We start from the raw sequence: 27863 nt of genomic DNA on the forward strand, positions 1-27863 counted from the left end.
AGGCTAACTTCATTCTGAAGACAAGTGCAGACAGATCACATCCCAGAGAAAGTGTCAAGGGTTAAAACTGGAAAATATATGCAAAAGGATGGGGTGAAGAGCTGAGGAACTTACTGGAAGCTGAGCTGCAGAGTCAAGGAATTTGGTGAGACGAGGGAGTGGGAAATGACAGCGGTCACTGCAGTTCAGATGAACACCAGAGATGCTGACCACAGCCTGCTGTTGGTCTTTCACGTGTCCTGAGTTGCATAGATTTTGAACTGGCTGGATTTATTTAAGGAACAGATGAGATCCCATGGGCCCAAGGCCTTTTGGGACACTCTATTCTGTAGCATAATAATGTACATCATTCCCATCTTATGTGTTTTTGTTGAGCTTCTGTGATAATGCCTTACAAAGGTAGTTATTCGGTCAATGACCAGCCAATGAACAAAGCAGTAATTAAACTCCTGCTGCATATGAAGCACTGCCCTGCTCCCCAAAAGTACCTACTGAAGTCCACAGAAGACCTACTGACTCTACAGACCTTCCACAGGGGAGCATGATGACAGAAGCATTGTCCATAAATGGACTGCGAAGTGCACTCAAGTGCAGCATGAATGTGAATCTAGGGCAGTGTAACTTATAGGCAGGGGGACAGGGCTAAGGGAGAGGAGAGATACCATTGCTGTTTTGTATCCAGACCCACATCCAGACCCGACAATAAGAAAGGGAGTTCTTTGGGGTAAATATGGGGCGCTTATACAGAAGAGGCATTTTAAACACTTAAAAATATATCAAAAGAGTGATATACACATATGGTTAAAAAGAAATACTCCACCAGTACAAAAAAAGTATGCAGTAAACACCGCCCACCCCGCCCCGAGGCCAACTCTGTTTCCTCCTGAGAGGCAGCCACTGACAAGTTTTTTGCATTTCCCTTTAGAACTTTTCTTTATATAAACATAGATTATCTGTTTCTTTTTTATGAGATATACACTGTCCTGGACTTTGTGCTTTCCATTCGACAATGTGTCATAAGCCCATTATTGATTAGCACATATCAGTCTTTCCTTTCTTTATACAAGTGGCAGGTTTTGCCAGTGCATGGGTATATACTTTCATGCATTTAACCAGATTCCTACTAGATGGACATTTAGAGTTTTCCCAGTCTTTTGTTAAAAAATATACTACCTACAGTGATTTCACCTATATCTTTGTGTCCATAAGTGGGACTCTCTGTTGAATTTATCCTAGCAGCTCTTTGGAGAACAGTGTGAAAGTCCAGGTCCTCCTCAACAACATTTGACTGGCTTTGGCAGAGTTTTGAAATTTGCGTCAGAGCTGTGAGGCCAAAACAGTATGAGCGTGCAAGGAAATGAAGGGAGCTTGGAGGTTATCTGGTGTGGGAAGTCACAGGGCAGAAGAGGAAGGGCGAGATGCAAATCCAGGCTTCGCTGAGGCACTGGAGGAAATTCTGATGTGCTTCTGCCTACAGGAGTCCCAGCCCTACGAGGTCCAGCAGTCTTTCCAGCCTCGTGGAGAGAGGAGGCAGCTGCTTTTCTTTTCAGGTGACATTTTCATAGGTAGGAACTTCAGAAGACTCAAGATCATTCTGTGGCGATGGTGGCACCATCTGTGAGTCAAAAGACACACAAGACTATGGTTAATAAAGCCTGGAAGGCACCAGTGTTCTCAACCCTGTGCTGGTGAGAGAGAGGAAGATGAGACTGGGCTATGATGGGGCCATCCTATAGAAGTGGGGTCATATGGACTGGCCTAGGGATGGAGCAGTCAACCATGCTGAAGCATTATAGATAATCTCCTAATGGTGAGGACCATGGGCTAGGCTCTCTGGAAGGGAGACAAAAGACAGTTTTGTGAAGCAAATTGAGGATATTAAAAAATGACAAAAGGCTTTACTGTCAAGAAGCTACAGTCTAATAATCCCAATCTCTACTCTAGCTAGAGAAGCAATACAAACATTTATATAAAAATAGGAGTTCCCGTCGTGGCGCAGAGGTTAACGAATCCAACTAGGAACCATGAGGTTGCGGGTTCGATCCCTGCCCTTGCTCAGTGGGTTGACGATCCAGCGTTGCCGTGAGCTGTGGTGTAGGTTGCAGACGCGGCTCGGATCCCGCGTTGCTGTGGCTCTGGCGTAGGCCGGTGGCTACAGCTCCGATTCAACCCCTAGCCTGGGAACCTCCATATGCCGCAGGAGCGGCCCAAGAAATAGCAACAATAACAACAACAACAACAACAACAAAAAAGACAAAAGACAAAAAAAAATAAACGAACATTTATATAAAAATAATCCAGGAGTTCCCTTCATAGCTCAGTGATGAAAAAACCTAACTATGATCCATGAGGATGAGGGTTTGATCCCTGGCTTTCCTCAGTGGGTTAAGGATCCAGTGTTGCCGTGAGCTGTGGTGTAGATTGCAGACGTGGCTTGGATCTGGCATTGCTGTGGCTGTGGTGTAGGCCGGCAGCTACAGTTACAATTGGATCCCTAGCCTGGGCACCTCCATATGCCATGGGTGTGGCCCTAAAAAGCAAAACAAAAAACCAAAAAGCTGAAAAAACAAAATCCAGGCGGTGGAGGTTAAGTTCCAAACTAATAGTCCAAACCATTAGACCTTCATGTTTGGAGGGTTCTGAAGCTCTTTTGTCTGAGAGTGTTCAGGAAAAGCTCTAAAGAGGAGATGAACACAAGCGGAGGGAGAGGGGAGAGGAGGTTAGGTACAGAAATAGCTTGGGAATAGCATAAATCTTTGAGATAATCATTCAGAGGCAATCGTCAAAAAATAATAACTAATGTAGGTTTGAGAATTTCCTGATCAAGTGGGAAATAATGGCTTTGGGAGACCTAGAATCAGAATTTCTGGTCCTGAAAATTCTGAAGGCAAGGAACGAATTGTCAGGAACTTGACTGAGGAAATGCACTGACTTCCCCTTCTACTGTGGGTGAGGGTGGTTTTAGGAGTCTTAAGTTCCTGAAATGGTATAGAAAGCATGCAGGGCTGACCAGACAAGGAGTTGGGGCAGCAGGGTGTGTGTGTGGGTGTTACATAGGACCATTCTGAAACTCAGATCAGGCACTGAGGTCCATGACCGACCAGGATTGACCCAAACACAAAAGGTTGGATTCAAGCAGCTTTGGAAATGTAGAGAACAGTACAGATTTGGCCCCAGGTCAAAGATAGGGTTCTTAGCAGATTCAGCCTTAGGCCATGTTCTAAAAATGAGGACATGAGGCAGGAGATGGTTGAACCAAACAGCATATCTGTACAGGTGTTTACTGAGCAAATTCTATCCATCTTTTAAGGTCTAACACAAACTGTTTGTTTCCTGGCTACCTCGGTGCAGCGCTATCTACCATATCCAACATTTGAAAGATCCTGAGGAACTGCACACATAATAAGTAGTCACGTAGAGTGTTTTTTCTCCTCTTCCAGGTGACCAAATCACTCAAACTCTCCTCCACCAAAGATAGATAAGGCAACAAAGTCAAGGATGGTGCCTTAACTCTATCAGAATCCCTGTGGCACTCAACCCAGTTCTGGGCAAACAAAAGGTATTCAGGAAATATCTACTGATTGGTTCATCAATCACATAATTGAAATTGAGAAGTAGCATAATTGAAAAACATTTGAGCATTTAAAAAATTGTCCGATGGAGCTCCCGTTGTGGCTCAGTGGTTAACGAACCCGACTAGTATACATGAGGACATGGGTTCGATCCCTGGCCTTGATCAGTGGGTTAAGGATCTGGCGCTGCTGTGAGCTGGGGTGAGGTTGCAGGCATGGCTTGGATCCCAAGTTGCTATGGCTGTGGTATAGGCTGGCAGCTACAGCTCCGACTTGACCCCTAGCCTGGGAATCTCCATGTGCCGTGGGTGCATCCCTAAAAAGACCAAAGCAAAAAAAAAAAAAAAAAAATATTGTCTGAATGATTACAAGGAAGGAATTCTGGGGGAGATTTGAAAGCAAAAGTACAAATGGACCCAACGTTTTCAGTCAAGTGAAAGTGGAGTGGAAAACCAGCAGATGAAGGTTAATTGTTTAATGTTTTTCAGAAACTCCAACTACTATCTGTGTGACCTTAACTGAAATTAATTTCATGAAGCTCAGCTTTTTTGGCTATAAAAAATTTGGAAGACAGCACACTTGTAGAGGTGTTATAAGGATCAGATGAGAGTATGTTTGTCAACGTTAAACTTTATATAAAAGTAGTTATTATTAATGGGAAATCCTATGCTTAAGGCATCTTTTAACACTATAATGGGACAAATGTGTTGTAGTTAATAACTAATTTTCCAAAAGCTTTTGATATTAAGCTGTTGAATATTTCAGGAAATTGCCATTTTGATGGATTAGGGGAGATTTAGAAATATACATTGACCATACAGTATTTGCATTTACAGACTCTCATTCTGGTCAGTGTTATGATTAATTAGTATAAGATTATTAAGTTAATTAGAAATGTTCAGCCTTTGGCCACAGAGATGTAAATGAGGAATATTTGTTTCAGGGTCTCTCTCTGGAGTGTGTCAGGGGATTGCATGGTGGGTGTTTAACTTAAGCTCCTCTGCTATTGGAATCTAGGACTTTCAGTTAAAATGGTCTGGGTAATATTTCCTCCCTTAATGGGCCTTAGGATATGGAGAAAATTGTTCTCACCTTCTGGGGTTTCTGTATAGAGCAGTAGATTGTGGTTGAACTCTCTTTCTTCTGAGGAACTGGAGTCTTTCCCTGTAACAGACAAACACACTAGGCTATCCATAATCACCAAATGAGAGCTTTCCGAAGTTTTTCCCTTTAACCCTTGAAGAGAAGGGACACCCCACCAGGTTCTGGTTTCACGTAGAGGCTCAGAACTGCCTTAGTGCAGTGGAGATAGCATCTCTGGTTTCCCAGAACCTCCCTTATTTACGGTCTAAGAAGGGGAGCTGAGTGTTAAGTTCCTTCATTTCAAGGGGCCCCCAGGTTGGTAAACATGGATAGAATCACGGTTCTTTGCCCATGCACCTCTGGTCCTGTCATTCCCCCCTCCCTCCCCAAGTTTGGAGGTATTAGTCATCCAGGAATTTGGATGATTCTAGAAGGGGGAGGGAGAGGGAAGTTGTATTGATCATAAGAGCCCACCTGCAAGTCAAGGAACACTTGTGTATATACCGTTTCCCCTTCAACCACAAATGAGGGTGCCGTGCCACCCGGAGTGACGAGTTCATACTCTGCTTGGTCCTCAGAGTCCAAGTCGCACATCTGGTCTCTTCCATCTTCGGGCTGGTACATCTCTGTCCTGTCCTCATCCTCCTCAGTTGTTCCATTGCTGTCGGAGCTGCTATCGGAGCTGTGCCTAGGCTGTTGTCTGACAGCCTTAGGGAAAGTGTCCAGCTTTTCATACCCTTGGGAGAGCATGGTGTATAGTGCGTGGTGAGCAGTGGGCTCTGGAACACATTGGGCACGGTTTGTAAAAAGTGTGCGAGCCCCCGCTTCTCTCTCTTGCTTTGGATCCAAGCTGCTCTGACTCCTACCCCAGATGAGGCCTAGAGAACTGGAGGAGAGAGGGTTTCCCCATCTTCCCTCAGGGAGCTCCTTTCCACTCCCCTTTCTTCCTTTCTTGCAAACATTCACTCATTCATTCATTTGTTAACATTCATTGAGTGTAACATGGGATGGACTTAGTGACGCTCAGCAAGCAGATCTCACCCCATTGAATAAACCATCCTAAATGCCATGACAGGTACTTTGGGGAAATACAAAGGTGAATTAGACTTGGTAAAGAAGGAGTACTGTCTAGCTGGTGGTGGGGGGGCACGTCAAATTCAGGCATAAATCAACTAATGTAAGGCCATCTCTGACTAATGTCAGAGGAAAAGTATGAAGAAAGTGCAGAAATGAGAGAAGATAGATGGTTTCTGGTTGGAAAGTGGAGAAGAACTCATGAAGGTGTCAGCATGAAGGTGGGCCTTGACTTCCTGGGGTAGGATTTTGATGAGTGACAGGATATTCTTGGTGGAGGCATAGAACAATCAGAATGAGTGCCTGCTATAAACAGCTGGGTGACATCTACTGCTTTTGGGGCATATCAAGCAACCCATTTGATCTAAGTGTAGAGTAATAATGGCTCATATTTACCGAGTGCCTATCACTGTTCTAAATGTTTTTCATGAATAAATTCATTTAATCTGCATAAAACCCCATGAAGCATAGATAAGAATTATCCTTATTTATGTTTTGCAGTTGAGGAAACTGGAGCATGTAAAAGTTAAACATTTGTCCAAATGAGTGGGAGGACCAGGATTTGAATGCAGGTAGTCTGGCCCCTAATGTTCTTAACTGCTACTCAGTACTGCCCCCTATGGGCTTTGTGTAGGAAAAAAGTAGACAAAAGTTGGCCTGGCCCAATACTGAGTGATAATAGCAGTTTTTACCTATTGAGTGCACACTGTGGATATTGCCCCATGCAGTTTCCACAGCAACTGACAGGTTGGTGCCCTCATTTTGCAAAGTAAGGAAACTAAAATGTAATTAAGACGGTGAAGTAGAAGGACTGGTGCTCACCTTCTCTCATAAAAGCAACAAAATTACAGCGAACTTCTGAACAACCGTCAACCGGATAGACTAAAAACTATCAAAAAAGATATCCTACACCAGAAGACAAAGAGGAGGCCACATAAAGATGGTAGGAGGAGTGATTATGCGATATAAGCAACCCTATACCCTATGTGGGTGGGTGGCCCACAGACTGGAAAGATTTGAAGAAGAAATCAAAAGATTTATAGGCAAGCAAAAACTAAGAGAATTCGGCACAACTAAATCAGCTTTACAACAAATAATAAGGGAACTTCTCTAGGTGGAAAAGAAAAGGCCACAACTAGAAACAAAAATATTTATACATATAGTAAAGGTAGGAAGTCTTCCACATACAAATGTGCTACCAAAATCAGAAATCATGAGAAGAGGAAGGTACAAATGCAGGACACTGGAGATACATTTGAAATTAAGAGACCAGAGTTTCTGTCATGGTGCAGCGGAAACAAATCCAACCAGGATCCATGAGGTTGTGGGTTCGATCCCTGGCCTCACTCAGTGGTTAAGGATCCGGCATTACCATGAGCTGTGGTGTAGGTGGCAGACTTGGCTCGGATCTGGCATTGCTGTGGCTGAGGCATAGGCTAGCAGCTACAGCTCCAATTAGACCCCTAGCCTGGGAACCTCCATATGCCACAGGAGAGGCCCTCAAAAAAAAAAAAAAAAAAAAAAAAAAAGACCAACAACTTAGAACAATCTCGTAAATATATAGACTCCTTTATCAAAACTTCATGGTAACTGCAAACCAAAAATCTACAGTAGATACACACACAAATAAGAAAAAGCCATCCAAACACAAAAGATAGTCATTAAACCACAAGAGAAGAGAACAAGAGAAGAAGGGAAGAAAAAAGAGCAACAAAACAGTTAATAAAATGGCAAAAAGAACATACACGTCAATAACTACCTTAAATGTAAGTGGACTAAATGCCCCAACCAAAAGATGTAGACCGGCTGAATGGATACAAAAACAAAGACCAATATATATGCTGTCTTCAAGAGACCCACCTCAGTTCTAAGGACATGTGCAAATTGAAAGCAAGAGGATGGAAGAAAATATTCTGTGCAAACAGAAATCGGAAGAAAGCTAGAGTAGCAATATTCATATCAGAAAAAAACTGACCTTGAAATAAAGAATATTATAAGAGACGAAGAAGGACACTACATAATGATCAAAGGATCAATCAAGAAGAAGATATAGCAATTGTAAATATATAGGCTCCCAATATAGGATCACCTTAATATATAAGGCAACTGCTAACAACCTTAGAAGGAGAAATTGAAAATAACACAATAATAGCGGGGGACTTTAACACTTTGACTTATAGCAATGGACAGATCATCCATACAAAAAATCAACAAGGAACCACAGGCCTTAAATGATACATTAGATCAGATGGACTTAATAGATATTTATAGAACATTCCATCCAAAAGCAGCAGAATACACATTCTTCTCAAGTGCACACAAACTCTAAGATAGACCAATTCTGGGCCAAAAATCAAATCTTAGTAAGTTTAAGAAAATTGAAATCATATCAAGCATCTTTTCCTTTTGTTTTGTCTTTTTGTTGTTGTTGCTATTTCTTGGGCCGCTCCCGCGGCATATGGAGGTTCCCAGGCTAGGGGTTGAATCGGAGCTGTAGCCACCGGCCTACGCCAGAGCCACAGCAACGCCGGATCCGAGCCGCGTCTGCAACCTACACCACAGCTCACGGCAACGCCGGATCGTTAACCCACTGAGCAAAGGCAGGGACCGAACCCGCAACCTCATGGTTCCTAGTCGGATTCGTTAACCACTGCGCCACGACGGGAACTCCTCAAGCATCTTTTCTGACCAAAACACTAAGCGACTGGAAATCAATAAGAAACAAATCTGCAAAAAACACAAACACGTGGAGGCTAAACAATATGATCCTAAACAACCAATGGATCGCTGAAGAAATCAAAGAGGAAAATAAAAAATACCTAGAAGCAAATGACAACAAAGACACAACAATCCAAAACCTATGGGATGTAGCAGAAGCAGTTCTAAGAGGGGGAGTTTATAGTAATGCAAGCCTAACTAAAGAAACAAGAAAAAGCTCAAATAAAAAACCCAAATTTACACCTAAGACAACCAGAGACAGAAAAACAGACAAAACCCAAGCTTAGCTGAAGGAAAGAGATCAAAGATCAGAGCAGAAATAAATGAAATATAAATGAAGAAAACCATGGCAAAGATCAATGAAACTTAAACTGGTTCTTTGAAAAAATCAACAAAATTGAAAAACCCTTAGCCAGATCACCAAGAAAAAAAGAGAGAGGACTCAAATCAATAAAATTAGAAATGAAAAAGAAGTTACAGTGGACATCACAGAAATATAAAGGGTCATAAGGGACTACTACATGCAACTATATGCCAATAAAATGGAAAACCTAGAAGAAATGGACAAATTCTTAGAAAAGTACAATCTTCCAAGACTAAACCAAGAGGAAATAGAAAGATGAACAGACCAATCACAAGTACTGAAATTGAGAATATGTTTAAAAAACTTCCAACAAACAGAAGTCCAGGACCAGACTGGCAAATTCTATCAAACATTTAGAGAAGAGCTAACACTTGTTGTTTTGAAACTATTTAAAAAAATTGCAGAGGAAGGAACACTTCCAAATTCATTCTATGAGTCTGCCATCACCCTGACACCAAAACAAGAGGTGGTATTGGTCTGTAACTTTCTTTTTTTGTGGTATCTTTGTCTGGTTTTGGTATCATGCTTTTTTTTTTTTCATGTGTTTTTTGGCCATTTGTATGTCTTCTTTGGAGAACTGTCTGTCTAAATCTTCTATCCATTTTTTTGATGGGGTGGTTTGGAGAACAAAAGCTACAACCAGGATGGATTCCTGAAAGAGGATAACCAGCGCTAGGAGAAATAGTCTGTCTTCTGTGCTCTCTAGGATTCTCAGAGTGTCATCACTTGGATGTGGCCCATAGTGCAGATGGAGCTATTGTCTCCACTCCAAGAATGGAGACACAAAGACCAGATGGAATAGTAAATCCATGACATTTCTCCAAAGAAGATATACAGATGGCCAAAAACCACATGAAAAGATGTTCAACATCACTAATTATTAGAGAAATGCAAATCAAAACTATGAGGTACCACTTTATACCAGGCAGAAAGGTCATTATCAAAAAGTCTACAAACAATAAATGCTGGAGAGGGTGTGGAAAAAAGGGAACCTTCTTACACTGTTGGTGGGAATGTAAATTGGTGCAACCACTATGGAAACCAGTAAGTAGAATCCTTAAAAAACTAAAAATAGAATTACCATTTGATCCAGCAGTTCTACTCCTGGGCATCTGCCCAGAGAAAATCATGAATTGAAAAGATACATGTACTCCAGTGTTCATTGCAGCACTATATACAATAGCCAAGACATGGGAGCAACTTAAATGTCCATTGACGGAGGAATGGATAAAGAAGATGTGGTACATATACACAATGGAATATTACTCAGCCATCAAAAGGAAAGAAATAATGGCATTTGCAGCAACATGGTTGGACCTAGAAATTATCATGCTAAGTGAAGTTAGTCAGGCAGTGAGACACAAACATCATATATTATCACTTATATGTGGAATCTAAAAAAAGAATATATGATCTTCTTTGCAGAACAGATACTAACTCACAGACTTTGAAAAACTTACAGTTATCAAAAGACAGGTTGGGGGAAGAAGGGAAGGGCTAGGGGTTTGGGATGGCAATGCTGTAAAATTGGGTGGTGACAATCATTGTACAACTATAAATATAATAAAATTCATTGAGTTAAAAGCCAAAAAAAAAAAAAAAGGTAAGGAAATGAAGACGTAGAGACTGAATTACCCAAGATCACTAAAAAGGAGGAGTGCTAGGATTGGGATGCAAGATTGTCTGACTTCAGAACTCACACCTGACCACTAAGTTATCTAGCCTTTTGAGTAACAGACAAAGGCTACAAGGAGCTATCAATGATCTTAGAGCAGACAGAATTAAGGTTTGCAAAGGGGAAGCGGAAGAGATAGCAAGGAGAAACTCTGGAGAAGGACCAGTCAGTTAGGAAACTATTATAAAATTTAGGGAAGAAGTTGCAAGGAGTGGGAAAGTCTGCTAATAAGGACATTAAATAAATTAAGGTACATCTGTAGAATGAAATAAATGGGAGTCAGTCTTAGTCTACATGTAATAATGCTAGGACCTACTGTTAAGTTAAAAAAGCAGATTCACTGAAAAAGAATGGATATATATATTCACTTTGCTGTACACCTGAAACTAACACAACACTGTTAAGTCAACTATACTTGAATAAAATTTATTTTAAAAAAGCAGATTCAGAAAAGTTATAGATTGCTCTCATACGTGTAATCAAAGAAAGAATATATGGCTTGTAAATGCATTAAAATGTTTTGAAAGGATTTAGACATCATATATTGTAACAATGGAGGTCTCTCCAGGGAGAAACCTGGAGATTGGGATTTAGAAGGAGATTTATTTTTAATTTACATCATGTAAATATATGACTTTTCAATGGAAAAAAGAACCCATTCAATAAAACAAACAATTGGTGACAGCATGAACCCAGGCAGTGTCAGAGTGTCAGAGAGAGATAGTGGAGAAATGTAAGAAGCAGGCCTGGGGCACTGAGGAGAGGTGCTGGGGGAGGGCGGAGGGACAGGGATGGCAGTGGTGTCCCCAACACTTTTACTCCTTCTCCTCTTCTAGGAAGGAGGGTGCAAGCTTCAGCGGGCCTGTGTCTATCCTCCTGGCTCTGAGGAGGAAGCTGATGGGAATCTCCATATTCCAGCTTCATTCCCATTTCTTGCCCTCTTTTTTGTGGGTTATACCTTCCCATCAGAAAAGGCTTTACTGAGACCCTGGCTCCCCCCCCACCCCCCGGGCCCTCCTCCTATTCCATGTCTCCATGAGCAGTAACATAGGGTTTTTAAAACAGAGTTTGAGCAGCCAGAGTTTGGGGATTCCTTAGAACTCCAGAGCCTCAGAGTTCCAGGTGGTAATGTAGGCCACTGAGATTCGGGAGTGGGAGAGTAAGGTGCAGGGATCTCAGCTCTCCACCCCAGTGCTCATCAGAACAGCTCCACTTTAACATGTATTGGGCTATTGCAGTGTTGCTTAATATTTTGTTTGAAGAAAGCATCCTTTGGCTTTTTCAAAAATTGAAAGACCGCTGCCTCAGTTATACTCTTGGGTGGTAGGTGTCTACGTAGTCTCATGGGTTTTAATTTCAATCAAGTCTGAATGTTGCTTCTGGTCTTTGTATCTCCATTCTTGGAGTGGAGACAATAGCTCCATCTGCACTAAGGGCCACATCCAAGTGATGACACTCTGAGAATCCTAGAGACCACAGAAGACAGACTATTTCTCCTAGCGCTGGTTATCCTCTTTCAGGAATCCATCCTGGTGGTAGCTTTTGTTCTCCAAACCAGCCTTCTTTAGCACATTGCTTCTCAAACTTTAATAAGCATCTGATTCAACCTACCGATCTTGTTAACATGCAGATTTGTGTTCAGTATTCTAGGGTGGTGCCCAAAATCTGCATTTCTAACAAGCTCTTGGGGGATACCCATGTTGCTGGTCACAAAGGCAATCACACTTTGAGTGGCCCTGCCCTGGAGCTTCCATCTGGCCCGGGGATCCCATAGCCATTGGTGTCATTGGTGATATATTACCTGGTGTGTCAGCTGGGGCCTCCTCTTGACTGGAACTGGAGACTGGGGCTGAACCTGAGAAAACAAGTTAGAAAAGTTTATCAATGAGGCTGTGGGAGGAGAGAGTCTCTGATTCTGTGAGAGTCAAAGCAGAGGGGGAGAGATATCTGAAGACATAGACCCGAAAAAGACTTGAAAGAGAAGGGCGAACCCTGGTGTGAGTACAAGCCCGTGAGAAAGAAGGACCAGAGTCTAGGGTGATCTTCAGCTGAGGAAAAGCCCATCTCTCTGGAAGGGAGAGGTCTAATCCTTCTACGGTACCCACTCATCAGACTGTTTTCCTGGCTCACAGTGATTCTTCCAGGGGCCCTGTGTGTTCTAACCAATCTGTTCTTGCTGGACTTCCATGTCAATGCTGACATTCTAGAAGGTGCTGTCCATCACATAAGCTCATCCCCTTACCCATAGTGATTAGGCCAAGCAATGGTCACATGACCTAAAACCAGGCCAATCAGAGACATCTCTGCAATTCTTCAAATTGCAGTTGGAGGGAACATCTTTTTCCCTTTGCTGGTGTCGGAACTATTAGTGTGTGTGAAGCTGAAGCAACCAGTTGCTGTGGTTTTGTATACTCCACTCCCACCCCTGCCTTTCTGCTGGCTGTGGTAAGAGAGTTAAGCTGGTTTAAAAGGAAAAATGGGGATGATTGATGGAGAGGTCTGGTGACTTCTAGTGACATTTGTTCCTAGGCCAGCTCCTTCCCTTCCTTCCCCATAGATTGATTACGTTGAGTCTGCAAGTAATAATTACTCCTCTTGCACTTCTCTCCACCCTTTTTTTGTCTAAGCTGGTTTGAGTTGGGTTTCAATTATTTGTAACTGAAGAGTCCCAGGAGTTCCCATTGTGGCACAGCAGAAATGGACCCAATTAGTATTCATGAGGATGCGGGTTTGATCCCTGGCCCTGCTCAGTGGGTTAATGATCCAGCATTGCTGTGAGCTGCAGTGTAGGTCATAGACGTGGTTCAGATCCCGAGTTGCTGTGGCTGTGGTGTAGGCTGATAGCTGTAGCTCCGATTTGACCTCTAGCCTGGGAACTTCCATATGCAGTGGGTGTGGCCCTAAAAGATAAATAAATAAAAAAATAAAAGGGTCCCAGCTAACACCCTCTCTCCATTGCTCGGAGAAGAAATGAGGTCTTGGGAGAGAAGGGGTAGAAGGGGATTATGAGAGGTTGAGGAAGTCTCCAAAGGTCCCAGGGAAATGGCCTAGTACTGGCAGATGTCATTGATCTCAGAAACTCACATCGTTTTTTCTTCCATAAGCACCAGCCAGAGATCCCAAAGAACAGAAGGGTGAAAATTATCAGGGAGAGCCAAACCCAAAGCTTTGTGCTTCTTCTCTCAGGCCCTGTGAAGAGGAAAAGAGTGATATTAATATAAATAATAACAAGGGAGTTGGCACAAACAATGGACAAAACAGAGTGTCCATCCTACCTGCCTCTTAAAATCCCATGCTATTGCAGCATATTCCTTTTCATTCATTGATTCTACAGCTATTTATTTATTTATTTATCTTTCTAGGGCTGCAATCAAGGCATATGGAGGTTCCCAGGCTAGGGGTTCAATCAGAGCCGTAGCTGCCAGCCTACAACACAGCCACAGCAATGTGGGATCCAAGCCACATCCTCGACCTACATACACCATAGCTCACAGCAATGACAGATCCTTAACCCACTGTGCAAGGCCAGGGATTGAACCTTCATCCTCATGGGTGTTGACCAGATTCATTTCGGGTGAGCCACGATGGGAACTCCCTTCAGCTATTTATTGAACAGTCATATCCTAGGCAAGAAAGTATAGCAGTGAGGTAGACACTGGCCCTGGTTAGAGAGATTTACTGCATGCCCAATGTCACAGAGTTTTAAGTCCTTGAGTTGAGATTTGACTGCAGGCTGCCAGATTCTAAAACACTCTTATCCACCACACTACACTGCCCCTTCTATAAATGGCATAAGGGGAGTCCTAGGCTCAAGGCAGTGAGTGCAGATTCCTACTGATAAGGGCTCTAAACCCATTTGCCAGGCACAGCCTGACCCTGTATTATCACTTCTTGGGTAGATGTTCCTTTTTTTCTACTTCCCTCTAAAAAAAAGCAGAGCACAGAATTCAGAGTCCCAATCTTGCTTTTGCTGAGTGATCTTATTTGGTGGTTAGTGGTTAGTGTGACTAAGGCATAAATTGTCTATTTAATTTAATTTTAATTAATTAAAATCTAAATTAAGAAATGGTTACTCACTAAAAAACTGACAAGTATATTTGGAACAATTTCGATAGAAACATATTTTTTCAGATGTAAATTTTATGAAATCTAAACGCAGATCAAGAACTGCCCATGGAAATTTAGCATCTGAATTGATATGTGCTGTAAATATAAAATACACACTGGATTTCAAAAACTTAGTACACACTGAAATGTAAATTTATCTCATGAATAATTCTTTGTATTGAATACATGTTCAAATGATGATATTTTGGATATATTGGGTTAACTAAAATGTATAATTGGAGTTCCTGTTGTGGCTCAGTGGTTAATGAACCCCACTAGCATCCATGAGGATGAGGGTTTGGTCCCTGGCCTCGTTTAGTAGGTTAAGGATCCAGTGTTGCCGTGAACTGTGGTGTAGGTTGCAGATGAGGCTTGGATCCCAAGTTGCTGTGACTGTGACGTAGGCCGGTAGCTGCAGCTCTGATTTGACCCCTAGCCTGGGAACCTCCATGTGCTGTTGGTGTGGCCCTAAATAGGCAAAAGACAAAAAAAAAAAAAAAAAAAAAATCGTTAATTTTACCTGTTTCTTTTTGCTTTTTCTAATGTGAGTATTATAAACTTAAATTACATATGTGGCTTCCATTATCCTTCTATTGAAATGTGCTGCTCTAAAAGACTCTCGCTCACCCTCCCTCACAGCACAGCACTTTCATAAAGAACTCTCAGAATATAACTCCTGGTTCTGAGAACCGAGGGATCCAAGGTCTGGCTGAATAGAGATAGAGAGCAACCTGGACAAATGTTTCCAGAAAGAAATTGCCAGGAGTTGTTGCTGACAGGGTTGCTGGCTGTGCACGTGAAGTTGGGGTGTTTTTCTCCGCTTCTCCAGGAGACACTAAGGTGAGGTCCCCCTTGGGACCTGACAGCTCCTTTCTGCAGGGGTGTCCATCTGTATGTCACGTTGTGTCCACTGTCCTCCACTGAGCATGTCAGGTTGACCCTGCAGATGCCATCCTTGGTGTGCCTGAGGCTCCAGGTGACTTTTGGCTTCTTCAGCCTTCCTGTGTGAGGAGAGAGGCAGACCAGATGACCAGTCAGGCAGTCAATACGCCATCACACGTTCAAAATATATTCATGTAATCGTGTGTTGACACTGCCTTAGGGCTTGGAAGGTGCCTCCAGGAGCGTGCCCCACCTTTCCCTGGTAGCTGTGAAATAAATTTTACTTGTCTTTGATCCTTTGCTGCTCAGCTGTGAAATAAAGGAATTAATTTGAAAGATGAAAAAAGAGGAGTTCCTGTGGTGGCTCAGTGGTTAACAAATCCGACTAGGAAGCATGAGGTTGCAGGTTCAATCCCTGGCCTTGCTCAGTGGGTTAAGGATCTGGCGTTGCCGTGAGCTGTGGTGTAGGTCGCAGATGCGGCTCAGATCCTGTGTTGCTGTGGCTCTGGTGTAGGCTGGCAGCTATAGCTCTGATTCGACCCCTAGCCTGGGAACCTCCATATGCCGCAGGAGCAGCCCTAGAAAAGGCAAAAAAAAAAAAAAAGGAAGATACCACATCATTGTACACAGTATACTATGCACTGAAAAACAAGCAAACCAAGCAACTCAAATAAGCGCAGTGCTTTCACATGCCCTTCAAGGCTTGTGAAATTGAGGTCCCATTATCTACTTTGGTGACTTACTTGAGATAAGGAATATGGAGAGGTGAGCAAAGCACTGTCGCAGAGGAAGTAATCAATAAATGTTAACAATTTAAAAAGCAATGTAAGACTAGCACGGTTTATTTCCAATTCTTTTTTTTTTTTTTTTTTTTTTTTTTTTCTTTTTAGGGCTGTACCCACGGCGTATGGAGGTTCCCAGGCTAGGGGTCTAATCAGAGCTACAGCTGCCAGCCACAGCCACAACCACAGCAACGTCAGATCTGAGCCACATCTTAGGCCTACACCACAGCTGGATCCTTAACACTACTGAGTGAGATCAGGGATCGAACCTGCAATGTCATGGTTCATAGCTGGATTCATTTCTGCTATACCACCACAGGAACTCTTCCAATTTCTTATTATTTTCACTTGATCTTCTTCTTGGTTCTTTGACATTTGAGTCACAGTGGGCAATAGATGTGAACTAGCTGACTTGCATATTTTAGCAGAACTATGTTTAGTGATTCTTTTTACAAGCCCAGGCCGGGTAGAGGTTGACCATGTCTGAATGGTACATGTGAAGGAACTGACAAATGCAAATTAAGGAAACCATCCAGGAGTTCCCTTTGTGGCTCAGCAGTTAACAAACCCGACTAGGATCCATGAGGATGGGGGTTTGATCCCTGGCCTCACTCAGTGGGTTAAGAATCCGGCATTGCCATGAGCTGTGGTGTAGGCTGCAGACGTGGCTTGGATCCCGTGTTGCCGTGGCTGTGGTTAGGCCAGCAGCTGTAGCTCTGATTAGACCCCTGGCCTGGGAACCTCCATGTGCCACGTGTGTGGCACTAAAATAGCAACAACAACAACTACCCCCCCCCAAAAATAACCCTTAAAAAACCCACAAAAACTATCCAGCCAAGCTCCTGTGAAGCCCAGGGCTGAGGAAGAAGACTGTGATTTCTGTCCCTTACACTTGGGGAGGCTGAGTAGCCTTCCAAGTTGTCAGAGGTCACAGGACTTTTAAGGTTTTCCTCCTTCGTCTTCTATGGTTTTACCCGAGCCAGCTTTGCCCTTATGCAAATTGATAATGTTCTTTAAGAATACAGGCTGAAGAGCTTCTGGTCACACCTGACAACCAATGCAGGAGGACAGGGCAAGTACTGAAATCTTAACTGCAAGCCTGGAAGAAAGGGGACTGGGATAGAGTTTGCCCAGCTGCTGGTTGCATTGTCCTCCCGTGAACCGATTGGTTTGAATGGAGCAGCTGTCCTAGTCATCTGAGGTGTTTTGTAGGAGGAGGTAGGTGGGATAGGCAGCAAAGAAGAAAAACCTTTTCAGGAAAGGAATTGAGGTGTTCCCGTCGTGGTGCAGCGGAAACAAATCTCACTAGGAACCATGAGGTTGGGGGTTTGATCCCTGGCCTCGCTCAGTGGGTTAAGGATCTGGCTTTGCTGTGAGCTGCGGTATAGGTCGCAGATGCAGCTCGGATCCCGAGTTGCTGTGGCTCTGGTGTAGGCCGGTGGCAACAGCTCCGATTAGACCCCTAGCCTGGGAACCTCCATATGCCGCGGTGCAGCCCTCAAAAGACAAAAGACAAAAAAAAGAAAAGGAATTGAATGATGGGTGCTCTACTCAGACACTCACCGTAGACAAGCAAGTTGAAATGTTTTGTGATAGCCACTCTGGTGTTTGAGCACACATAGGCATGGTAGGGGCCGGCATCCTCCATCCTCAGCTGGCTGATCTTTAGGGAATAGTCTTGGTTGGAGACCCACAACGTGTTCTTATGGGGATCTTTGAACTCAGTGAGCTGATTGGCTGTTGCTGCTTCTCCCTGCTCTTTGCTGATGATAGACGTGTTAAACATCCAGACAACGTTCTCTATGTGCTGACTGTCTTGGAGTGCCAGGGACAGAGTGATGGACTCTCCCAGGATCCCCATCACTGTCTCCCCTGTTGGTTCTCCTCTGGAGGCTCCAGGACCTGCAATCAGAGATATGGCATTGCAGCTTCAGCCACTGGCCCTGCACCCTTGACCTCCAGCCAGCCTGCAGGGGACTATAACCCCATAGACCCTTCTGCCAAGGCCCCCTTTCCCTTTCTCTGATGAGAAATCCCTGCTATTTTCCCATGACCACTTGTTGTGCACAGGTGTGCACCTGGCGTTGCCTATCGCATACCCAGGCCTATGCTTCCCTCTCTGAGGGGGAAGACCTTCTGAGGAGACGCTAGGAGATGCCCCTATCCAAGCAAGGAGCAATGTGGATTTCTGCATCCGTACTTCTTTCCCTCCCTTGCTCTGTCCTTAGAGTTTCACAGTGCCCTGGGAAGCCCCAAGTCCTCTGCCAGTCTCTCAGCCTCCTGAGGGTGGGGAACAAGGGGTCTTCAGGCCTGGTCTCTTACATCCCCACCTCATTTGGGTGCTGCTAGAATCCTGGGGTTTAGACTCTATAGCTGCCTAAACTGTTTCTGGAATCCCCTGGAGGGTGTAAGTGGAGCCAGTTACCTGTACAGAACTGCCAGGCATAGACAGGGCGGGAGCTGCTCTGGCTGACGGGGTTCTTGGCTGTGCAGATGTAGGGCAGGTCTGGGTCACAGGGCAACCAGGAGATGGTGAGAGTAGAGCCATCCAAGGATTTGACAGCACGGGGATCCCTCAAAGTCCAGTGGTACTGAACGTCCTCCCCTGTCCCCTCCACGGAACAAAGCAGGGTGAAGTCACAGGAGGCGTTCTCAGACATGTTCACAGACTTCATGGTGACTTGGGGCTCCTGCAGCTGTTCTGCAGGGACAATGACAATGGAAAGACTATTCAGACCTCTTGTCCAGCAGGAAAGGGCCAAGAGAAAAAGGTGGTAAGGAGTTCCCGTTGTGGCTCAGCGTGAACGAACCTGACTAGTATCCATGAGGACTCAGGTTTGATCCCTGGCCCTGCTCCGTGGGATATGGGTCTGGCATCACCGTGAAATGTGGTGTAGCTCTCAGATTCAGCTAGGATCCGACATTGCTGGGGCTGTGGTGTAGGTCGGTAGCTGTAGCTCCAATTAGACCCCTAGCCTGGGAACTTCCCTATGCTGCAGGTGCAACCCTAAAAAACAAAAAACAAAAAAACAAAAATAGGTGGTGATGGCGGAGGAGCTGGGGGCAGAAGAAAGAGGATAGCATTTTCTGTTCCAGTGGGAAGTGTGTGTTTTTTCCTCTGCAGGTTCCCACTGCAAGTTAGGTTGAGTGCCTCTCCTCTGTGCTTCCATAGTATCCTCTATAGGTGTTATCAGCATGGCTCAACCTAACAATAGTCTGATTACTTCTCTCTCTCCTCCACCAGTCTGTTAACTGTTGACAATAGGGCCAATGCCTATGTCTGAACATCTAACACCTGACTGGCCCATGAAAGATACTCATGAATGTTTGGTAAATATGTGGATGAATGAGCCAGCCCCAAACACCGAAGAGTTGGAAGCTCTGCTCTAGAATTGGAATTGCCCTTGCCTTTCGGTCTAAATTTAGGACTCATTGTGCTTCCAGAATTTCTTCCTGGTCCTCTCCTTCCCTTTTATTCCATCTTCTCTGGTCACAGGGAGTGTGTGTGTGTGTGTGTGTGTGTATAAGTTCACTTTTTTTTTGAATAGGCAGTACATATATAAAATTGAAATCACAAAGATGCAAACACACACACACACACACACACACACCAAACAAGTTTTCTCATTCCCAGCCACCTATTTCCTCTCCCCAGGAGTTATTGTTCCTGGAGGCAACTAATATTTTAAGTTCCTTATTGCTATTTCCAGAGATATTCTAATTATAGACACATATTTGATAACATAGTATACAAATTGTCCTAAACCTTTTAAAAAACTTAATAATACATCTTAGAAATTTTTGGTGTTAGTACCTATTCATTCCATTTCTGTTAGTTGCATAGCACTCCATTTCCTTAATATGCATAGAGCACCCTCCAAATCAATCCAAAAGTCAAATGAGTGTTCCCGTTGTGGCTCAGTGGTAATGAACCAGACTAGTAACCATGAGGATGTGGGTTCAATCCTGGCCTCTCTCAGTGGGTTAAGTATCCAGTGTTGCTGTGAGCTGTGGTGTAGTTTGCAGATGTGTTGCTGTGTTGCTGTGGCTGTGGTGTAGGTCAGCAGCTGCAGCTCCGATTCAACCCCTAGCCTGGGAACTTCCATATGCCACATGTGTGGCCCTAAAAGAAAAAAAAAGGTCAAATGATCTGATAGAAGGAGGATGTCATAGATGGAATTGTGTCCCCCCAAAGTTCATATGTTGAGATCCCAACCCCCAGTATTTCAGAGTGTGATTGTATTGGGATATAGAACTGTATTTAGAAGTAGAGGTGATTAAGTTAAAATAGAGTCATTAGGATGGCCCCTCATCCAACATGACTGGTGTCCTTATAAGAAGAGGAGATTAGGACACAGACAAAACAGAGAGATAACTGTCTGAAGACATGGAGAAAGAAGGTGACCATATACAGGCCAAAGAAAGAAGCCTCAGAAGAAACATAACCTGTTGACACATTGACCAACCTCCAAACTTGTAAGAAAATAAGTCTTTGTTAAGTTACTCAGTCTGTGCTATTTGGTTATGGCAGCTCTAGCATGCCAATATAGATTTGGGCACCAGAAGTGGGGTGCTGCTGTTAACAAATACCCAAAAATGTGGAAATAGTTTTGGAACTGGTAAATGGATAGAAGCTGGAAGAGTTTTAAGGTGCATGTTAGAAAAAGCCTAGCTTGTCTTCAAGAGACTATTCATAGAAATATGGATGTTAAGGGGGATTCTGTTAAGAGCTCAGAAATGAAAAAAGAGAGCTGTAGAGAAAGCTTCTATTATCTCAGAGGTAGACATATTTTATCATCAACATAATGTTGGTAGATAGAAACATTACAGGTGTTGCTGGCAATGTATCAGTTGAAAATGAAGAACATGTTATTGGAGGAAAGGTGATACCTATTATAAAGTGACAGAGAACTTAGATCTTGCTATAGTGTTTTGTAGAAAGTAGAACATTTAAGTGATGAACTGGGTGTTTAGCCAAGGATATTTCTAAGCAAAGCACTGAGGGCGCTGCCTGTTTTCTCTTTCTGACTGTAGAAAAATGTGAGAGAAGAGAGGGAAACTGGTAAGGAAGAAGAAACCATAATTAGAATGTTTGTAAAATTCTCAGACTGACTGTATTGCAAAAAATGAGAATTTATGTCTGGAGAGAACACTGAGGGTCTGGACAGACAAGGTTTGCTGAAAAGATTATGGTGTGATTCATGGATCCAATCAACCATTTCGGTAGAAATTTTGCCAGCTTAGACTGGAAGGACACAGATGGAACAAAATGAAGGAAGGTTATAATATTTGGGGGATTTTTCTTCTTTACGGCTGCACCTGCGGCATATGGAAGTTCCTAGGTTAGGGATTGAATTGGAACTGCAGCCATGACAACACCAGATCCTTAACCCATAGAGCAAGGCCAGGGTTCAAACCTGCACCTGCATGAAGGCTATGTTGGGTTCTTAACCTACTGAGCCACTGTGGGAACGCCTAGATTTGGAGGATTTTACGGGACCAGCCAATAGAGATAACCAGCCAAGACCATGCCTTATCCTTCAAGAAAAGGGAAGAATGACCCCAAAGGCAGTTCAGAGGTCAACAGGGCTGCCACTGGCACTGTGGGCCTCGAAGGTATAGGCCCAGGGGGTGTTAGTAGGGTGGTTTCCTCATTGGTTCCAGGGGCAGGGCTGCTGCTCAGTGCCAAGGAAATGGGCCCTGAGGATAGATCACACAGCCAAAGAGGATTATCCTCAAACCTTAGCATCTAATGGATTTTGCCCTGATAGGTTTTAGATTTGTTAGGGACCTGTGACCCCTCTCTTCTTTCTGATTTCTCCCTTTTGTTGTGAGTCACATGGGAAGTCCTCTGACTTCTCCTTTTTGGAATGCAGATGTTTATGTTATGGCTGTCCCATTGTGGAAGCAGGTCCCATCCTGTCTGTTTTCACATGTTCACAACTTAAAAGAAATTTTGCCTCAGGATGACTTACACCTCAAGTCTCACTTATACATGGTTTAGACACCATTTAAATAAGATTTCGGACTTAGTTATGGAAGAGATGAAGAGTTTTGGAGCTGTTCAGATGAAGCGAATGCATTTTGCATGCGAGAAGAACATGAGCTTTGGGGAGCCCAGAGGGCAGCATGTTACAGGCTGAATCAAAATTTCTGTTTTTTTGTTTGTTTGTTTGTTTTTGCTTTTTAGGGCCATGCCTGCAGCATATGGAGGTTCCCAGGCTAGGGGTCGGATTAGAGCTGCAGCTACCAACCTATGCCACAGCCACAGCAATGCAGGATCTGAGCTGCATCTGTGACCTGTACTATAGCTTGTGGCAACGCCAGATTCTTAACCCACTGAGTGAGGCCAGGGGTTGAACCCTCATCCTCATGGATACTAGCTGGGTTTGTTACCACTGAGTCACAAGAGGAACTCCCAATATTCATATGTTGAAGTCATAATCCGTAGTACCTCAGAATGTGACTGTCTTTGGAGATAGAGCCTTTAAAGAGATAATTAAGTTAAAATGGGGTTGTTAGTGTGGGCCTCAATTCAATATGACTAGTGTCCTTATAAAAAGGGGAGAGTACGGAGTTCTTGCTGTGGTGCAGCAGGATCTGCAGCATCTCTGAAGCACTAGGATGCAGGTTCAATTCCTGGCCCAGCACAGCGGGTTTAAGGATCTGGTGTTGCCACAGCTGCAGTGCAGGTCATAACTGCAGCTGGGATCTGATCCCTGGCCCAGTAACTCCATTTAATGTGGGGTGGCCAAAAAAAGGAAAAAAAAAAAAGAGAGTAAGATACAGACAACACAGAGGGACGGCCATGTGAGGACACGTCAAGAAGGTAGCGATCTGCAAGCCAAGGGATGAAGCCTCAGAAGAAATCAGACTTGTCGTCACCTTGATCTTGGACTTCTACCCCCTAAAATTGTGAGAAAATAAATTTCTGTTGTTTAAGCCACCCACCCCAGTCTGAGATAATTTCTTACGGTAGCCCTAGCAAGCTAGATGGGTAATAGATATTAACCAAGAGTTGCAGAAAAGAGAAACGAGTGACTCTTAAATGGGCTGTTTTTCACTCTTGACATCTATATTTATGGAATTGGGTGAAAATGACCAATGGGATGATTCTCTTTGTCCTAGAGAAAGAAATTCCTGGAGAGAGAGAGAGAGAAAAAAAGCCCGTCCTTTTAAAAATAAAAGGCCAAAATCCACCGATGCTCCCTGGAACTCACCATAGATGTGCAGGAAGAATTCCTCATTTATAGTGACTTCAGAATTCTTTTGGTTTATTTGGGCTTTATAGGATCCTGCATCTTTCCAAGTCAGCTTGTTGATAGATAAGGAGTTGTTCTGGGCGAAGATGTTTATTCGGCCCTGGTAGCTTCTGTCCATAATGATGATATCAGATCTTGGGGTTACTAAAGCAAGAGCATTTTGGGGATCATTCCAGGCGATGTGCTCAATTTCCATGTCGACTGAAATGTTCAGGGGGAGAATCACTGAACCTCCTAGAAGCCCTCTTACCACTGTTGGGGTGGAGTGAGAGGCTCCTAGCCCTGTAGAGACAGGAGAGGGACTTGGAGGAGCAGCTGGAGTTCTCAAGCCAGTCTTTATTCATTCATTCATTTGTTCATTCAATAAACACATACTGGTAATAATTTCTAGATGTTGAAAAATAAAATGAGATTTTGGCCCATCTCTCTGAAGGTCCATTGTCTAGCAATGTAACATTCATTCATTCATTCATTCACCAAACATTCTGTAAGAATGTAGCTACAATAATCAGGAAAATAGACTTTTTTGGGGGGTTCTGTTCCAACAGGGAAATTCACATTGTAATTTTGGATGAATTTCTGAATTTCTCTGAGAATCGAGTTACTCATCCATAAGACAGAAATATTCCCACTTGTACCATCTTTCTCCAGGGATATTGTAGAGATTAAATAAAAACAGGTTACTGTAAATGATAAAGAACTAATGAATTAAAAAAAAGGAGCCTCTAAAAAAATAAGAAGTATTGATGGATAGAAGCCCAGAAGTTGCTAGATCTTGGCTGGGCACATATGAATGTGTTTTATAACTGATAAACAAGGCTTCATAGACTTTTAGTGGGAGGATAAGGATGTGCTCCCCACAGGTCAGATCATACTGCAGCAAACACTGCTATGTAGCTCCCTGTGCAGTGACAGGAGTCCCAGATATCAGCCATCATATATATATATATATTTTTTTGCCTTTTTTATGACCATACCCGCAGCATATGCAGGTTCCCAGGCTAGGGGGTCTAATCAAAGCTCCAGCTGCTGGCCTACGCCACAGTTACAGCAATGCCAAATCTGAGCCGTGTGTGCAAACTCCACCACAGCTCATGGCAACACTGGATCCTTAAGCCACTGAGAGAGGCCAGGGATCAAACCCACAACCTCATGGTTCCTAGTCAGATTCATTTCTGCTGCACCACAACAGGAACTCCTCAGCCATCGTATTAGAACTACATCATTTGACAAATAATGATGGGGGGTTTTTCAAATATTGTGATAACTGAATTTCACTTGCCCATCCTTCAATACTTTCTGGACAATGTAATTAATAGCGATTATTATAATAACAATCATAGCTTCCACCAACTTTGTGCCACATGCTTTACACATATTATCTCTAATCTATAAAACAGATAATACCTCTTATAACTATATCCTCTTAAGAAATAGAGGCTCACACACCTAATATATGATGGAGCAAGGATTTTTTTTTTTTGTCTTTTTTTTTGTCTTTTTGTTGTTGTTGTTGTTATTCTTGCTATTTCTTGGGCCGCTCCCGCGGCATATGGAGGTTCCCAGGCCAGGGGTTGAATCGGAGCTGTAGCCACCGGCCTACGCCAGAGCCACAGCAACGCGGGATCCGAGCCGCGTCTGCAACCTACACCACAGCTCACGGCAACGCCGGATCATTAACCCACTGAGCAAGGGCAGGGACCAAACCCGCAACCTCATGGTTCCTAGTCGGATTCGTTAACCACTGCGCCACGACGGGAACTCCTGGAGCAAGGATTTAATTGTAAATGTTCCTGATATTAAAGCTGGGGGAGGGGTGTCAGAACTTTCACCCTCTTTCCTCCTAAGTTCCTGAAACAATTCCTTGGAAACACAAAAGCATCAAAGAAATTCACTTCTAGACCAAAAGAGTGAGGTTTGTGGTCACCCTAATTAGTGGAGCCAGATAGACAGAGATGCTCTTTGCCCTGAACTATTTTTTTTGTTTGTTTGTTTTTTCGTCTTTTTTAGGGCTGCACACTCAGCATATGGAGGTTCCCAGGCTAGGGGTCTAATTGGAGCTGTAGCCACTGGCCTGTGCCACAGTCACAGCAATGCCAGATCTGAGCTGCGTCTGTGACCTACACCATAACTCATGGCAACGCTGGATCCTTAACCCACTGAGTGAGGCCAAGAATTGGACCTGCAACCTCATGTTTCCCAGTCGGATTTGTTTCCGCTGCACCACGACGGGAACTGCTGCCCTGAACTATTTGCAATTCACTGCATTGACTGTCTGAGGCTTGGATGTCATGGGATGTGGCTAATTCCAGGCTTATCCACCCAACCAAGAAGCACCCCAAGAGCTGGGTGTGGATATAAATAGCCCTTCTGCTTTCTGTGGTTTTTTAAAAATTTATTTTTATTATTATTATGTTTTAGGTTTTTTTTCTGTTATAGCTGATTTACATTGTTCTATCTGTTTCTGCTGTACAGCAAAGTGACCCAGTCTCATACACACACACACACACACACACACACAAATTGTGAGGTATGCATATATATACATTATACATATATACACATTCTTTTTCTCACCTTATCCTCCATCATGTTCCATCACAAGTGACTAGATATAGTTCCCTGTGCTATACAGCAAGATCTCATTGCTTGTCCACTCCAAATGCAGTCGTTTTCATCTACTGACCCCAAACTCCAACTCCATCCCACTCCTTCCCCCTCCCCCTCGGAAATCACAGGTCTGTTCTCCAAATCCATGAGTTTGTTGCTTTTCTGTAGAAAGGTTCATTTGTGCCATATTAGATACCAGCTATAAGTGATATGCTTCCTGCTTTTTTTATGGTAAGCAAAGATGAGATGGAAAGTGACAAAGAGGGAGTTCCTGTCGTGGCACAGTGGTTAACGAATCCAACTAGGAACCATGAGGTTGTGGGTTCGGTCCCTGCCCTTTCTCAGTGGGTTAACGATTTGGCGTTGCCGTGAGCTGTGGTGTAGGTTGCAGACGTGGCTTGGATCCCACGTTGCTGTGGCTCTGGCGTAGGCTGGCGGCTACAGCTCCGATTAGACCCCTAGCCTGGGAACCTCCATATGCCGTGGCAGCGGCCCAAGAAATAGCAAAAAAAAAAAAAAAAAAAAAAAAAAAAAAAAAGAAAGAAAGTGACAAAGAGGTCAGACTGAAATTCAGCTCGGGGGGTCTAGGCTCCTTCTATCCCCATACATGCATCTAGGAGTTTTTCTAGAGTTCTCCTCACCACCCACCCCCAATGCTATAAGGTCCCTAGTTCTACCTGCACCATCCTCCCTGAAGCCCTGGCAGGGAAGCAGAGTGCCAGCGGTACAGTAGCGGCCAGCATCTCAGGTGGTTGAGATCCTCCCTAGGGTGCTGGCTCAGCTCTGCCCACTGGAGAGGGGTGGCCCAGGCCATGCCCCTGAGGAACGTTTCCCAGAAACTAGCAGGGCTTGGGTGTTGAGGGAGAGGTAGGATGTTGGGAAGAAAGAATATTCAGAGAGAAGCCACCTAGCCTAGACACAGACCATCTCCAGATCCCCTGTGAGGTCTTCGTCGTCCAGGATATGTGATAAACAAGGCCGGACGTGGAACGAAGCTCCAGCAGTTCCAACCCTCCATAGGAAACTGATAGGTGGCTTCTTATCAGGAGAAGTTTCCTATATCTCCCTGTGAGTTTTACCCACGTTGTATAGGGAACGAACTCATCAGTCAGCATTTCTTAGCAGGAAAATGTGAGGGGGACGAGCAATACAGTTTGAGCCCGGAGTTCTTTGAGACGGGGGCTAGAATGACACCTGCTCATGGTATGTGACTATGTACACACATGCACACACACACCCACACACACAGATCAGAGTAAGGTGGAACCTGCAGAATAATTACCAAAGGAGAGGATTTTTCCTGCTTTTAACAACCAGAAGCCCCAGCGAAATGTGACCAGCCTCCGAGGAACACCAGTAGCAGGTGGCGATGGCCGTAGAGTGGACTTACCCATGAGCAGGAAGAGAAGCGGGATCCATAGAAAGAGAGAGAGTATGTGTGGCTGACTCTTCAGTGTCTTACTGGAGGAAGGTTGTAGAGCCCTGCCATATATTCGCCTCCTTGGGCTCGCCATGATGATCGATTTTCAGATCGCAGCTGAAGGAGGAAGCAGTTACCGCAGCTGAAGGAGGAAACAGTTACCACAGCTTCCGCAATTGTGTGTTTGCATGTGTGTGTGTGTGTGTGTGTGTGTGTGTGTCCCAGGGCGAGTTGTTTATACCCAGCACCACAGACTCCTCCCATAAACTCAGGCTGAGGAAGAGGCCTCAAGTCTATTAATAACCTTCACAGGA

At 43.9% G+C, this 27863-nt stretch overlaps 1 protein-coding gene across 13 annotated transcripts; it reads right to left on the reverse strand.

Annotated features, from left to right (window-relative positions):
• LY9 (lymphocyte antigen 9) lies at positions 699–27741 on the reverse strand. Of its 13 annotated transcripts, none has more exons than XM_021089556.1 (10): positions 27520–27740; positions 23478–23801; positions 18683–18958; positions 17821–18159; positions 15325–15594; positions 13571–13675; positions 12288–12341; positions 5160–5392; positions 4665–4736; positions 699–1615 (listed from the first exon to the last, which is right to left on the reverse strand). In XM_021089556.1, exons 1-10 carry the CDS (start codon positions 27641–27643, stop codon positions 1547–1549), a joined length of 1866 nt encoding a protein of 621 aa, XP_020945215.1. In that variant the 5' UTR covers positions 27644–27740; the 3' UTR covers positions 699–1546. The 13 variants fall into 13 exon arrangements, with proteins under 13 accessions (XP_020945215.1, XP_003125709.1, XP_013852309.1 ...); XM_003125661.4 differs by having other exon boundaries at positions 5130–5392; XM_013996855.2 differs by having other exon boundaries at positions 5160–5434.

Source organism: Sus scrofa, chromosome 4, assembly GCF_000003025.6.
Source record: "Sus scrofa isolate TJ Tabasco breed Duroc chromosome 4, Sscrofa11.1, whole genome shotgun sequence".
NCBI classification, from domain to species: domain Eukaryota; kingdom Metazoa; phylum Chordata; class Mammalia; order Artiodactyla; family Suidae; genus Sus; species Sus scrofa.